Source organism: Rattus norvegicus, chromosome 8 (assembly GCF_021556685.1).
Source record: "Rattus norvegicus strain SHRSP/BbbUtx chromosome 8, alternate assembly SHRSP_T2T, whole genome shotgun sequence".
Taxonomy (NCBI): domain Eukaryota; kingdom Metazoa; phylum Chordata; class Mammalia; order Rodentia; family Muridae; genus Rattus; species Rattus norvegicus.
In genome coordinates, this window is record NC_141541.1 from 45,333,558 (window position 1) to 45,347,619 (window position 14,062).

The 14,062-nt window shown below is 41.4% G+C and overlaps 1 protein-coding gene across 1 annotated transcript; it reads right to left on the reverse strand.

Moving 5' to 3' along the window:
• Nucleotides 1-6,145: 6,145 nt before the first annotated feature.
• On the reverse strand, nucleotides 6,146-10,938 carry LOC148004069 (disks large homolog 5-like). Its single transcript, XM_087564051.1, has 5 exons — nucleotides 10,760-10,938; nucleotides 9,567-9,735; nucleotides 8,204-8,353; nucleotides 7,377-7,563; nucleotides 6,146-6,432 (listed from the first exon to the last, which is right to left on the reverse strand). The coding sequence occupies exons 1-5, from the start codon at nucleotides 10,884-10,886 to the stop codon at nucleotides 6,418-6,420; spliced, it is 648 nt and encodes a 215-aa protein (XP_087420177.1). The 5' UTR covers nucleotides 10,887-10,938; the 3' UTR covers nucleotides 6,146-6,417.
• Nucleotides 10,939-14,062: the final 3,124 nt, after the last annotated feature.

Here is a 14,062-nt window from a genome sequence, read left to right on the forward strand (position 1 = left end):
TGGCTTGCAGTTAAATCCCTAGGAGCTGGGGAATTGGTCACAGAGGGTCTGGTTAGATATTAAAGACCAATGATTGCTGCTTTCTCTTCTTTTTCTGGTTATAGTCGAAATTATGTTTGTGTCCTTTCTTTCTTGAAATTTTTGTGAGATGATTAATTTCTTGGCTTTTCTTGGGTAAAATTTAATTCATTGTCTTGGATTTTACCTCCTATCATCCTCTTTTGTGCTTTCTTAGAGAAAAATATTGTTTAAATTTGATTTTGTCATGTAATATCTTGGTTTCTCCATTTATGGTGATTGGGAATTACACAGTGTATAGGAGCTTGGGTCTGCATTACATCTGCCCAAGATTTTCTGGCTATTAGAGTCTCTGTTGAGAAATGTGGTGTAATTCAAATAGGTCTGAATTCATTTGGTACTGGATATTTATACCTTACCCCTTTTTAATGTTCTTTCTTGGATCTGTGCATTTAATGTTTTAATTTTTATGTGAAGGAAGGAATTTTTCTCCTAAAATTAATTTGATTTTTTTGTAGGCTTGTTGGGTTTTTTTTTCTTTTTTTCTTTTTCTTTTTTCTTTTTTTCTTTTTTTGGCCTCTCAATTCTCTTCTATATCTGTTATCCTTAGGATTAGACTTAATTTGTGTCCTGAACTTCATGGATATTTTGGATTCAATACATTGTCAATGTTTATCTGAGATGGATTTTTGTGCTTTCTTGGGTGACCTCCTTGACCCCAACTCTTCAATTTATTATCCTGTTGGATAATGAGACATGGTCAGGAATGGTGACCTCTTGCCATAAAGTATATGAAAATAGGGAGGTGAACTCGTGTGTCAAGTATCAGTAGTCTCCTAGATGGGTTTCTTTCCTGGTTGGCCAAATACAACATTTTCTAAAGCCCAGGATTTATGTTCCCTGGGATTCCTACAATGATGCAATCAGACATGACAGAGAGAGACCAGAATACACATGAGGGAACTTGATTTATATAATAGAGAGAACATTTGTAAGTTAGGATACAAAATAACTGATCAGACTGTGATCTCAAAGAATGTATTATTTAATGAAAAACTACTTTGTGTGTTAGCATTGCCAGGGCACAGACATTTATACAAGAGCCGTTTGTTTGCTGTAAACATGGACTGTATTATTTATTACTGTATGGCTCACTTACCACACACCTTTCTTGCAAAGGTAAAAAGTGCACTTAGGTCCAGAGCAGTTCAAGGCAGGACTTGACAGAAAATGAAGATAACTAAGGCAATGGAAAGTCTTTGATTTGAAGGATATTTAAGAAAGTGTTCAGTGGGACCAAGCATGCCCTTCGTCTGGGAGGTCAGTGATTTAGGAAGGACACTTGGGAGCTTTACTTGACGTCAGCATCTGAGTCCAGGAACTTCATTGGTAAAATTAATGTCTGAAATTTTGTGTTGTAAAACAGCACATTGGCTCTGCAGCGTTTGGCAAGGTCCATGGACAGAGAGATCACACCAGCTGGGAACAATCTGACAAGAAATCAGGTTTCCTTTAGTCACCTGAGAGGTCCTCAAGGAGAGAGGAATGGATGGGTAGCACTTTAATAGAAGGCTTTAGGATCTCATTTAGTGCTACTCTAGATGCCTTCAATATAGATGCAGAAAAAGAAAAACTAAATGACTTCACAGGAATTCGCTTAATTCTAATCATGACTATTTCACATTGGCAGTTTATACTTGATTCGTCTTTTTAAATTCAAAACAAGAGCCTAGGGTGTAAATTCGAGGTAGCATTACAGTCACAGTATGTTTACACCACCTGTATGGCACCCGGCATCTCACCCCACGTGGCTGGAGTTTCTACTTTTAAATGCATCACCAGAGAAAATTTCCAATTAACCATGCCAGGGAGGCCCTGACAAGTGTGTATGTTCTGTTCATCTCCACAACAACCCAATTCAGCAGAAAGGCCTCCATTTTACAGGTGAAGAAATCACAGCTCAGAAACAATGATCACCAGATCCCTCAGTCTCACTGGCTGTCAGTTAGACCCACATCCTTCTCTGTGAAGGGAAGCATTGGGCCTGATGTGGGCTGTGCAAGCTGACACTCCTGAGATGATCAATGCTCTTCTTGAACCTGGGAGAACTGAAGACAAGATGAGCACACAGACTCCTGGGATAGATTCTACCTCTGGGTCCTAGGGTGGGACACAGTATCCCTTGCCATGTGCCTCTACTCATGTGAGGAGTCTGTTCCCATGTGTCAGCTTCTGTGGCAGTGGGTCTCAACACTCCTAGTGCTGCAACTCTTTAATACAGCTCTTCATGCTGTGGTGACCCCAACCATAAAATTTTCATTGCTACTTCATACTTGATATTGCTGTTCTTATAAGTCATAATATGCAAGGTATCTTATATGCAACGTATCTGATATGCTGTCAATGTGAGAGGTTGTGCCTCACAGGCTGAGAAACATTGCTTTGTATAATTTTTTTAAAAGAAAGCCTTTATACAAGGAGGACCTGGAGTAGTCATAATGGCAGAGACACGGAGAAGTGGTAACAAGTGTCAGCAGGCTCAAGGCTGCTTGCCTTAATGACAACAGAGTTTTCTTACTAAAGGCACAATCTGAAATCACTGTCCCCAGCACATTTCTTACCTCAATTTTCCCCCTTACAATGTCTGTCTGCTTGTACATGTCTGTCCAGGAAGCTAGTCCCTGTAGTCTCTGAAAAAGGCAGAATGCTAAAGGCAGGAATGGTTTCCCTCTTTCGGCCCACAGTCACTTGTATAGAAATAAGTTCAAATCCCCTGTGGGTAACTGTGTGTCTCTTACATAGTGTATGAGTATTGAAATATCATCTGTTTGAGTTGAGAAAAACCAACTCCCACTTCAGATTTAGAGCTGACCAACAATTACTTTCAGGAGAATGAAGAAGCTGGCCAGGCCTGGAGACCCAGATCCCCTCCCTGCCTGGGATAATCCCACCTACAGTAGACTTCAGCTTCACCTAGCAGGTGTTATCAGAAAAATCTGACCTTAAGATTCTGAAATCCACAATATGCACAAACCCTAGAGTTGTTAGGTGGCCGATTTGGGGGATTTCTCCAGGTTATAATCATTCTGGCCTCTTCTCATCCCTTGGATGCACTCTGTTCTCTCTTGTCTGTTGGTCCTAAAAGGACTTGGGTCAACTCAAGGACTTCTAGGGGAGGAGCTTTTGTTGTGGGAGTGAGCATGGATCAAGAATGTAACCCCATTCTGACTGGGCAACTAATCTCCAGAAAAATCTTCTGCAGGCAAAGAACTGGGTCCTGTGATAGACTATACTGTTTAACAGGGAGATCTGGTTGCTTTCTCCAGGAAGAAGCACTTGGGTGTTGACTCTCACTTCTCAACCTTCTGTTCTAAGTCACTTCTGAGAAGGGGCACTTTCGTCTAACTCCTCAAAGGGACCTACCCTTCATTGTGGCTGGAGGATCCTATGGTCTTGCAGCTCTGAGCTGGGATTGGGAGCACTCAGACTGACTTGGAGAAGCCTCTTTTCACAGCTGATCTAGATGTAAGGAACAGGTGCTTTTAAAGAAGCATGTGAAAGTATTTCCTGCAGGAGAGACCTCTGCAGGCAAAGACACACAGGACAGGGAAAAGCGAGTTTATGTACTGCCATCACATCCTAGCAGTCTCTATATGGGGCAAGGCTTTGCCTCACCTTAGTAACAACAGCATGTAATAAATGAACCTTTTGCTGATTTCTGTCGTGGTTCCGACGTCAAAATGTCAATGAGCACCATGCAGAGCCCGGACTTAGGCTGTATTAAAGTAGTCCACAGTATCAGTGTTATCTGCAAGGTACCATGGGACAGTAGTAATGCATATTTGCATGAACCTGGACAGTTTTCACTACAGTCTTCTAAGTCATTTTATAAAATTTTATAGTGAGTTCATGGAAGAACAGGCTCAAACATAGACAGGAACATGCACACACACACACACACACACACACACACACACTTTACTGATATGGTGCATATTCTTTGTATACCAAAATAAGGTGAGCATTAATGAAAATATACTAGTAATTGAATAAATGGAGGAAGGTGTGGGGAAATGGTGGCTTAGTGTTACTTAAAAGGTTATATGCAGCCTCTCCTTTTGTTGGAGGTTATCCTTCAAGTGCAATTGGGGTTCGTTATTTTCTTTTGCCATAGCACACAGGACTAGGGTGGAAAGTAGGGTTTTCAGCAGGTTGGCAAGTACTGTAACACTGAATCCTAAGGCTGGAACACTATTAATGTTCTAGAAAATTACAGGCCAAGCTGGATGAAGACACCTAGCTGACAATGTGGACATCTCAAGACATGTACTGGACAATGACAGAAATGTTTGAAGACTTGAAATGTTTGGGAATCACAGAGAGAATGGAAGGCCCCTGAGATTACACTTTACACTAAGGACAGTTTGTTCAGAAAGGGTGACATGAAATTTTGTTTCCTGTTACAGAAGTCAGTTGAATTTATCCAAGGTATTGTATGCCAATGGTAGCATTAACAGGACAAAGCCCATATGGTCTTGAAGTCTTATAAATTATGAGTATGTGTAGCAAGACCCAGGTCTTTACCTAGTAACTGAGGACCTCAAATACAGTAACAATGTTATAGTGTGGTGGATATCTAGTTACCACTAGCTTCTGTTTTGATACAGATGACTCTTTCTGTGGCATGGTTAGCTCATAATGAATGACTAGAGGACCTATGTTTGAGAATAAACAAACACTACATTGCTTCTGTAACTGCTGAGCTTTAAAGCCCTGGTGGGACAGCAACTGTTTGTGGACATTCTGGATTATTACTTCTGTATTTTTACGTTTTGAGTAACTCAGACTCTGAGTAAATCAGTTCAATTCCATAAATCGGAAATCAGTCACCTGGAAAAAATACTTGTTACAACAGGGACCTAGATTTGTCATGGAAAAAAGGCAGCTTTTACTGGCCCACCTAGGTTCTGGGTTTGCACAGGCTGGCTATCCAAAAGAAATATGTGCTCACAGCTGTAGGCTGCATTCACTATTTTTGCTCTTAGGTTCCTCCCTAAACTGCTTAGATTAAGATAATTTTCTTGCTATCTATCAAAAGAATTCATTATGTGCAGCTGGCCTACAGGAAGATAGTTTCCATTCTGTATTTTATAAAATGTGCATAGTAGATACGGTCATCACTGATACTAGGTGAAGGATCTGCTCTAATATGGAAACTAAGTGATGCTGGAATAACATCCTGAATCCACAATGACAGAGGGCCCTGTATGGATTCCTGGTAGCCTAACACATTGAGCCTGCACAGCTCAGTAAGGTAAATGTGAATACACATTTCCTGAGATCTTTCTATTTAATTGGAGGTGACCTTGTCCACCTAAGAGAGCACATGCTCTCAAAATACAAAAGCATCCTGCAGGAGCTGTGGTCTTGCCTCACAGGTTAGAGCATCTGCTGCTCTCTCAGAAGAAGCACATGGTTCCTAACAATCATCTACAACAGGGGATGTGATTTCTTCTTTTGGACTATGAGGGAATTTCACCCAGGACAAGCCACAGACATTCAGTAGAGAAAAAGACCCATTGACATAAATGAGCATTCTATGCCTAATCCGCAACAATAACAACACAGCATATGTATGGTCTAGGACAACAGCATTTATCAAAACCTATTTCCCAAGATGATTTTGAAGGTCATTATCTGTGTGGGTATATTGACCGCGTACTGCAAGAAAGCATGAAGCACATGGTTCTCCATTATGATTACTTCTATATTTCTTTGGAATCATTGTCAATTTTTCTGCAGCTCTACAACTATGAGTGTTTATTAGTCAATATGTGGTACACAGGATCAATGATGAATGTGTGTTGTAGACTATTATATACTAAGATTAGCAGAACACATGACCGCATGGATAAAGAATGGCAGTGATCACATCATAAAATGTGCATCCAAGAAAAGAACACATTATCCAGCCAATATACGCTATCACACTTAGTACCCCTTGGTGACTTTGAATTCACTGTTTAGGCCAGAAACTCTGGACCATGCAGAATCCATCTCTAGCCGTCAGTTTTAAGAGCACAGGAGGGGACAGAACACTTGAATAAGCAAGATGGTTTCAAGAGTCAAGACTTACAAATCAAATTTTATTCATAAGGAATGCAATTTAAAACAAAAAAGGATTAAAATGAATATTAATATAAATATTTAAAAGTATTTTCAAACGTGAAAAATATTAACAAGAACATATAACTATGAAATAACAAAAAGAAAACTTCATTTAAAATCATAACAAAAATATTTCTAAACAGCATATTCTTAGTGAACATTTTGAAGCACAGTTATATTGCTGTTTCTCCTCTAGCAGGCAAAATGGCATTGCAGTCCCCAAGTCTTCTCTCAAGTGGTGTTATCCTAAAAAGAAAGGGAGTAAGACCTCATCAGTCAGGCTGGCTTAGTGAAAGATAAATTTAGGGTTTCTTAGCAGTTAATAAATTAACTGTGAGGGATATTATTCATCCAAAATATGTTGTTACTATTCAGGATGGTAGTCAGCAGGGGACTCCTGAGAAAGCAACCCATTCTTCAGGATGCTACCTTCCTGCTGTGTCCCATTCCCGCTCTCTTGCACTTTCTGAGACCAGGGAGAGGAAGGCAGTTATTCAGACACTGATTTGTTGGAGACCTGCATGCCAGCTGTCAGGTTTCTGCCTTGTACCACCTCAGCTCTATTGGACGTCACCATTGATGTGTTATCTGATAACATTGCTGGTGTGTCTGTGGGCAGGGCAAAGTCTACAGCAACCCTGACAGTAATGTGGGCTGCCCATCTGGGACTCAGACTTAAACCAGTGCAAACCAAGAACAGGGCAATGGGAAGAGACCTCATTGGGTTACAGGAAGAAATGTGAAGGCCATGTGTCACCAAGATTAAAGACAATGACAAGGATTAATTTGCCATTTGCACGTGGTAATTATCACAGAAAGGTGCTTCCCAACTTGGAGGTCACATGACCAAAAAATGTCATTTATCACAGGACCAAAACTTGTTCAAAGTGCTACATAGCATCCATTCTATCACTGGGACAGGAAATATTATGATATCAATTGTCTGTCACCATTTCTAGACTGCAGCTTCAAAAAGAGCAGCAAAGCATACTTGTTAACCATTCAGTTTCTGAAAAGTGCTGGACTTCCGTGAATACTTGTGCATAGACAGAGCAATGAACAGTTCAATTGCATGAGGTGGTTGGCTTGTTGGGAGTGTAAATTAGTAAGGTGGTAGGGGAAAGCAAACAGGTATGAAATTAGCAAATGGAATGAGATGTTGTTAAGCTGACACAGCTGCTTGCCCCTACCAGATGTTGCTGGGTCTGGAGGTTGCTCTTCTTATCCTGTTCATCCTTATCATTCTTGTGCAAGTGAATCAAGTATTTCTGTACCAGCGGTGCACAATCCAGATGTTCTGCTTTGCTCGCCTTCTTGAATGGGAACAACTTCTTCTGCACACATATCTTGTCCATATGGATCCGGCTGGGCAGGTAGCTGGAAACACACTCTGTATAGTTAGATCCTGCAGCTTCTTCCTCCCATTTCTACTCCCAAGTCCCACAAACTTGCCCTGGACCTAGATACCAGTGAAAACTTCATATCCTACCTCTCTATGCACACAAGGCTGCTGAACAAACATCAAGCAGCCAATTCAGGGAAGAATAAATTGATTCAGTGACCCAAGTACCAATAAGTACCCAAGTACCATGTCTCTCCAAAACAACAGGGGATCTACATCTATCCATGGAAAGAAAATGCATGGGGGCAACATTAATAAATAGTGGGCAAATACCCTCAAAGGAGGTCAGTAGAATTAAGGGAAGGTCATGTTATGCAGTTGGTCCACACATTGAGTTTTGTTAAACCTGGTGTGACCCCAGAGGTCCAGTTCAGCCTATTAGCCATTTGGTGAGCTGAATCAGTACTGGTCTACCTAGAGCCTTCTGAAGATCTCTAGACACTCTGGGTATGAGTAACAGTCTCCTGTGGACCTAAAAACTGAGTCCAAAAGACCCAGGACACAGTGATGTTTAAAGAGCACAAGACATGGAACAGAGCTGCAGACCTCCAATCAGAACAAAGGAAGGCAGGTGTGGGCAAAGCACAGTTAATGGCCTCTCTGACCAGTGCTCACCGATAGAAGTTAATCTCCTTCTGGAGCTCCTGAAATTTCTCACAATGCTCGATGTTCCTCATCTCTAAGTTGTGCAGTAATGACATGACCTCCCTCTCCTTTATCTTCAATTTTTCATAAAATGGATTTGACCTGATGTAGCGGCTGGCCCTAGGAGAGTAAAACCCAATGAACATCTGTGTTTAGGAATATATGAACTCAGGCTGGGTCTTCTAGTACCCCAGCCCTGGGAGGACAATTTCTGAGTTCTACATATTGGAAGCTTCTTCAGCTTCAAAAACTTGTTATTCTGGGCCCAGGACCCCATAAGCTCGGCATCGAGATAAAGGGTTCCCAGGTTCCCTTTCTTCACTCAGAAGGGCTGGATCTGCAGTCAAGCTAGTTATGCTAACAAGGGCCTAGGCCACAGCTCTCCCACATCCAAGACCTAGAAAACTGTGATTTCATTTTTCCTGTTTTGACAACAGGAATTCTACATCCTGAATAATTAATATTGTAGAGACACACAATTCACACAATTATGGAGTTGAGAACATAAATCGCCACAAAAGTATAATCTGCCCAAATGGCACAAATATACAGACAAATGTGACCACATTGGCAAAGAAGTGTGCAGTTGAAGAGGGGCTCCCAAAACAAAGCACTCACATCACCATGAAATTGTTATACATGAATATACTCAGGAAAAAACATAGACCCCTAGATTCCAAGTTTGGGGGGAAATATAAACATATAAAAATTGTGCATATGCATGTAGGTTTGTACACACAGAGACACAGAAACTGGGACACACACACAGGAAAAGAAAAGTAAACAGTAAGAGAATGAAAAAGGGAGCGAAATATGCAAACGGAGAACACAATCAGAATCAGAAAAAATGCATGCCACATTATTGGCTCAGAGGTAAACAAAAAAGAAGGAAAAGCCCTGTGTCTCTGGCCATCTAGTCAAACATTGAGATGAACAATTTGGGATCTGTCACCTCAGGCTACTGCAACAAGAGTCCTCACTCAGTCACCTTCCTAGCACACACCCAAACTCACAGCACCTAGAACCTTGCAAAGCTACCACCTGTCAAGGGCTTTCCAAATGCACACTGGGAACTCATGCTCCAGTAACGTTATCCCTGAATCCTCACTAAGGCCACAAGTTCAGATTTTCAGCTGGAGGCAGCAGATGAGACCATTTCCCATCTCACTTCTGACCAAGGGTCAGGTTCTGAATCTCTTCTATATCAGAAATGAGGTTTAGGACAAGTATTTTGGGAGGCACAGCTTTCTAGACCCCTATAGCTTAATAGAATAAGATGTAGGTGACACTGCAGATCCATGAATGACACAAGGCAGTTTGGAGCAATGCATACCTGTTGTTCCTGTATCTCTCTGTCACGTAAGTCAGGAGATCTCTTAGCTCATTTCTCTCCTCAGTAGCTGACTGCAGCTGTCTAATCAGTCTCTGTTCTTCTGTGTTGTCCGTGTTGGCCTCCTTGTTGATTACCACAGGGCCAGGGGATGATGTCAGTCTCCCATCCTCTGTAGGTAGAAGAACACAAGTGAACATTTTTGGGGAAACTGATGAGTGTGCATAGACCATGGCAAGCCCCAAACAGGAGGAGAGCATGTGCAGACCACAGTGTCACCACAAAGAGTTTGTTGTTGCCTAAGAGACCTCCTCAGTGGAAGTCAACTCTCCCAGCACTCTATAGAGACCAAGAGATGTCAGATGCCGGGTGTTCCCTATGCCTGCTGACCCATGCTCCATGTACCGCAGAGATGGCTTCTACGGGATTGTTATCAAGTTAACAGGGTACAACTTTCTTTCAGGACCCTCACCGCTGTACTTTCAGAAGTCAGATGATAAATTCAACTCCAAAAGATTTGAGTGATTGAAGATACTCAGATGTCCTGCACTGATACTCTAGGCCACACCATTTGGAATTTAAAAGCATTGCGGGGGATGTCATGGTCAACGGACTTATCAATTCCCCTAACTGAAACACCAAATGCCACAGAAGTGCCAATTGGTTACAGGCTGAATCTTGGTCTACTTTCTACAAATAGTTTTAGTACTGTAAAAAAAATGTTTGTAACACACAAAGTCTAATTTATAATGCTAAGGATGTCCCATCTCTGCCAATTAGAAAAAGTCAGAGGAGTTCTAAGAACATATGGCCAGAAGCATAATTCTCTCCCTGATAGTAAAGACAGAGATCTACTTTATTTAAAGAAGCAATGAGAGTGAAGTAGATTGATGCCCTGTCTAAAGTTGGACACTCAGTGTCTCCTGATCGTGTTATTATATCAATGTAAAGTATCATATGCACGTTAAAAGTGAAGGCCAGAAGTTAACAGAATAATAGCATTGGCCTTACCATATCCTCCCTTTGGGGATGGGCAAACTAATGTTCTGAAATCCTTGACTTTTAGGAATTGTGATCTTCATGGAAATTCAATTCCTTTGCAGATACTCCAGTTGTTCTGGCCTATTGCTAGACAGGTCAGCATAAGCCTATTCTCCCTCTGACAGAAAGCTCAGCATACAAGTCACAGAACTTACTCAGCATTCCCCAGGCCAGCTTTCGTCGTCCATCATTTATTTTTGATGAAAGGCGAGATTCCCTCACTCCAGTCTGTCCAAAATTGGCGTTCACTCTCCCAAAATTCTTGCGAAGCCGGGAAAACATGTCTTCCTGTGTATCTGCCAGGCAGGGACTGAGAAAAAGTAGGGCACTGGTGGTTACTACAACACTGGTGACATCACAGAGTATGCCAAGAACTCTCTAGGACACAATAGAATGTCCAAGAAGGTCCCTGATGTCATGGTGAACAGACATTGCCTCCCTGCTAATAGTCTCCCTGTACAGTGCATAAGCTGAGGTGCCCTTTCCTGGAGACCTTCCCAGGGCATAGCCACTGAACAACTCCTGCATGCAAGACCAAATTTTCGTCCAGGCTTGATTATAAAAACCTGAGTAGGGCCTGGGGATTTAGCTCAGTGGTAGAGCGCTTACCTAGGAAGCAGAAAGCCCTGGGTTCGCTCCCCAGCTGAAAAAAAAAAAACCTGAGTAATTCCTATGCATTTTAATGAATTTTTCCCTCTAAATCCTGCCCAAAAATATCTCATCTTAAGTCAAATTATCCTTACTCATCAATATCAGCCATTAAAAATTCCTGAGAAATAATACCATTTCGAATAAGCAGTCAGAAGGTTCTCCTGTCTCCTTACGTACACGTGCTTGAAATCACATCAAGAAATAGCCAGTAGGTTAGGTTGCGACATGGGTGTGTGTTATGGGAACACTCATGAAGCCTTGTCCTTAGCTTAACATTCGACAGTTGCCACAAAATTCCTTAGGAGAAAGAGTTGAAATCATTATGTTGTTAGGAACAGTGTGGAGTCCAATTGCCAAAGGAAAGTGAAATGTAGGAGCCACCAATGGAGGCACCCTCATGCTGCTTGGGGGTTCTCCTCTTTTTACTAATGTCACCAAAGGAGCATTGCTCACAGGCCTCTGTAAGCTCTACCATGAGATTCTGTCTGACAGTTTGTGTCTTAGGCCTTTCACAGGGCATGCTCTATCTTCTCTAAATTTAACCCCATTCTTCTAGTTTTGAGACCCAACCGGTGATTATCTCTTAAACCCTATGACCTGTTTTGGTCCATATCACTTCCCTACCATGTCTATTCTGAAGCTCCAGCTTCAGCTTTCCTCACCCTATGTTCCTCTGTAAGCCTGGAGTTCTGCCCACATACTTTCTGCAGCACATCTTGGCCTTCAGATCTTTATTATGTCCAATCGGCATTTAGACAACACCTAAGAGATCTCTCAGTTTGTGTTGAGCTGGTGAGAAGGACAAACATCTACAAAATAGCAAACTTGATGATGGACCATAGAAATGACAAGACAGTAATCCTGCCAGCACTTAGCTCTCTGCCAGTAAAGAACTAAATATTGAAAGTTGACACACCTTAGTACAAAGGGAGCTCACCTTTTACACCAAAAAAATAACTTTATCTTTAACACTGATGAGCTAGATAAAATTAGAAAATTTATAGGATGCAGCAGATAAGAATGACTGTCACAACATTTAGTCCTTTTGTATTTGGCAAAATTGGAGAAGGTACTTCATGAACTAAATTATATTAGTGTAAAATTTTGTACCTGAATCATTTTCTCTCACTTTTTAAGCTTTTTTATTCTCTATTTATCATAGCTTGCACTTATTAGCCATAACAACTCTCCTGAAATGAAAAACAATTTTGTTAATTTTAAATAATTTAAGGGTTTATGTCCTTCATCTTTATAATTTTGCACCTCTTTTGTGGACATATTGCCATTTTTTTTTCTTTTTTCAACTTCCACAAGTAGATTATTTTTTCTCTGATATGGAGAAGGATGCAAGGGTGGACTTCAGATATGAGGTGATGGTGGATATCAATGGAGTTGAGGTGCATGATGCGAAATTCACAGAGAACAAAACTGGAGTTTAAAAAAACTAAAATGAGCACAGTGGGGATGAAGAAATGAATGCTTAGTATGGAAATGTTCGGCAGTAGACTCTGCATTTGTGGCGTGGGCTGGGTTTGGGTGGGGTTCTGGAGTAGTCAGAATGGTGTCTGTTCTGGTCCTTTCAGGAAAACTCCTCCCTCTTCTCTCATCCTTACTCTGCCTCCACCTCAACCTCCAACTGCCATAACTGCCTCCTACTACAGCAGCAGCTTCTGGGCATCTGCCTTTCTGCTCAAGCAGAAGTGCTCGGGGGTGATACAAGCTTTGAAAAGTCCAGGGGAGCAGTCAGGCCATCCATACTCTGTTGTCAAACCTGTACGGGCTCAGGATTTATGGTGCCAGAGCGGTTGTGGCGGGCATTTTGATGCTGCAGTGGGTGGTTGTCGAGCCCCTCATTCTGGACCTCCCATGTCCCCCCTGGTCCTGTCCAGGTTCCTAGTTATCACATTCCTGTGTGACGGTGAACTCGTTTTCTTTTCTGAGTCTCATAACAAGAAAAGGTTAAGAGTAAACTATCTAATCATCTCCATCTGAGACCTGAGAAGGAGAAATGTTGTCTGAAGAAACAGGAAATTCAGAGAAAAATAGCTTCCAATTCTAAAGAAATGACAGAAATTGTTGGCTACCAGACAGACAGTCAGCAAATTTTTCCATGTCATTGTGTCATCCACCCTCACTTGAACACATCAGGGCCCCTGACAACAATCCTTTGAAGTAGGTCACTTGAAGGACTATCCTTTTTTTTTCTCCAAAGCCTGGGACAATAGACTTCCCCATAATCCACTTCTCCACAGTCTGGACAACTTTCTGGCAGCACTGGAGGTAAGTGGGTGGTATTTCACCCCATGGCCACTTTGCCACATTTGAAGGAAACTCCAGTTAGGGTTCTTTAGTTCCCATCATCTTCTTCAGACAGACTGGGGACACTGCCAGGAGTTGAGGTCTCTCCCACTGTGAAAAGCCTTTAACTATTTGGACATCAGAAATGGCAGATTCTTCAGATCTCTAAAGGATTTGAGAACCACCTTTTTATGTAAAGTTTATCTCAGTGGACAAACGTGGCTTTTTTTCAAGGGATTTACTTTCTCTGTACCTTTGAATACATATAAAAGAAGCTAAATAAAGCTCATTTCTGTACCAACTGAACTAGTACCTAACATCACTAGAACACTGATTATTTATAGTTGGATAGTACTATTTGCATTCCTCAATTATCCATGGCAGTGTACAGTAGTAATTTTATACAATTAGAATTATACACCACATTGTGAATAAAATGCATATACTTATATCTGAAACAAGATTTCAATCATTTATGCAAATACAATTTTAAATTCGAAATCCATGAC

What these genes read in the sequence shown, in the direction of transcription:
- LOC148004069 (XM_087564051.1), bottom strand. Translation starts at nt 10,886, where the DNA reads ATGTTTTCCCGGCTTCGCAAGAATTTTGGGAGAGTGAACGCCAATTTT. An exon ending in GCTGGCCTGGGGAATGCTGA is followed by an intron (nt 9,736 to 10,759) that starts GTAAGTTCTGTG and finishes TTCTACCTACAG; the next exon opens with AGGATGGGAGACTGACATCA. An exon ending in GAGAGATACAGGAACAACAG is followed by an intron (nt 8,354 to 9,566) that starts GTATGCATTGCT and finishes TTACTCTCCTAG; the next exon opens with GGCCAGCCGCTACATCAGGT.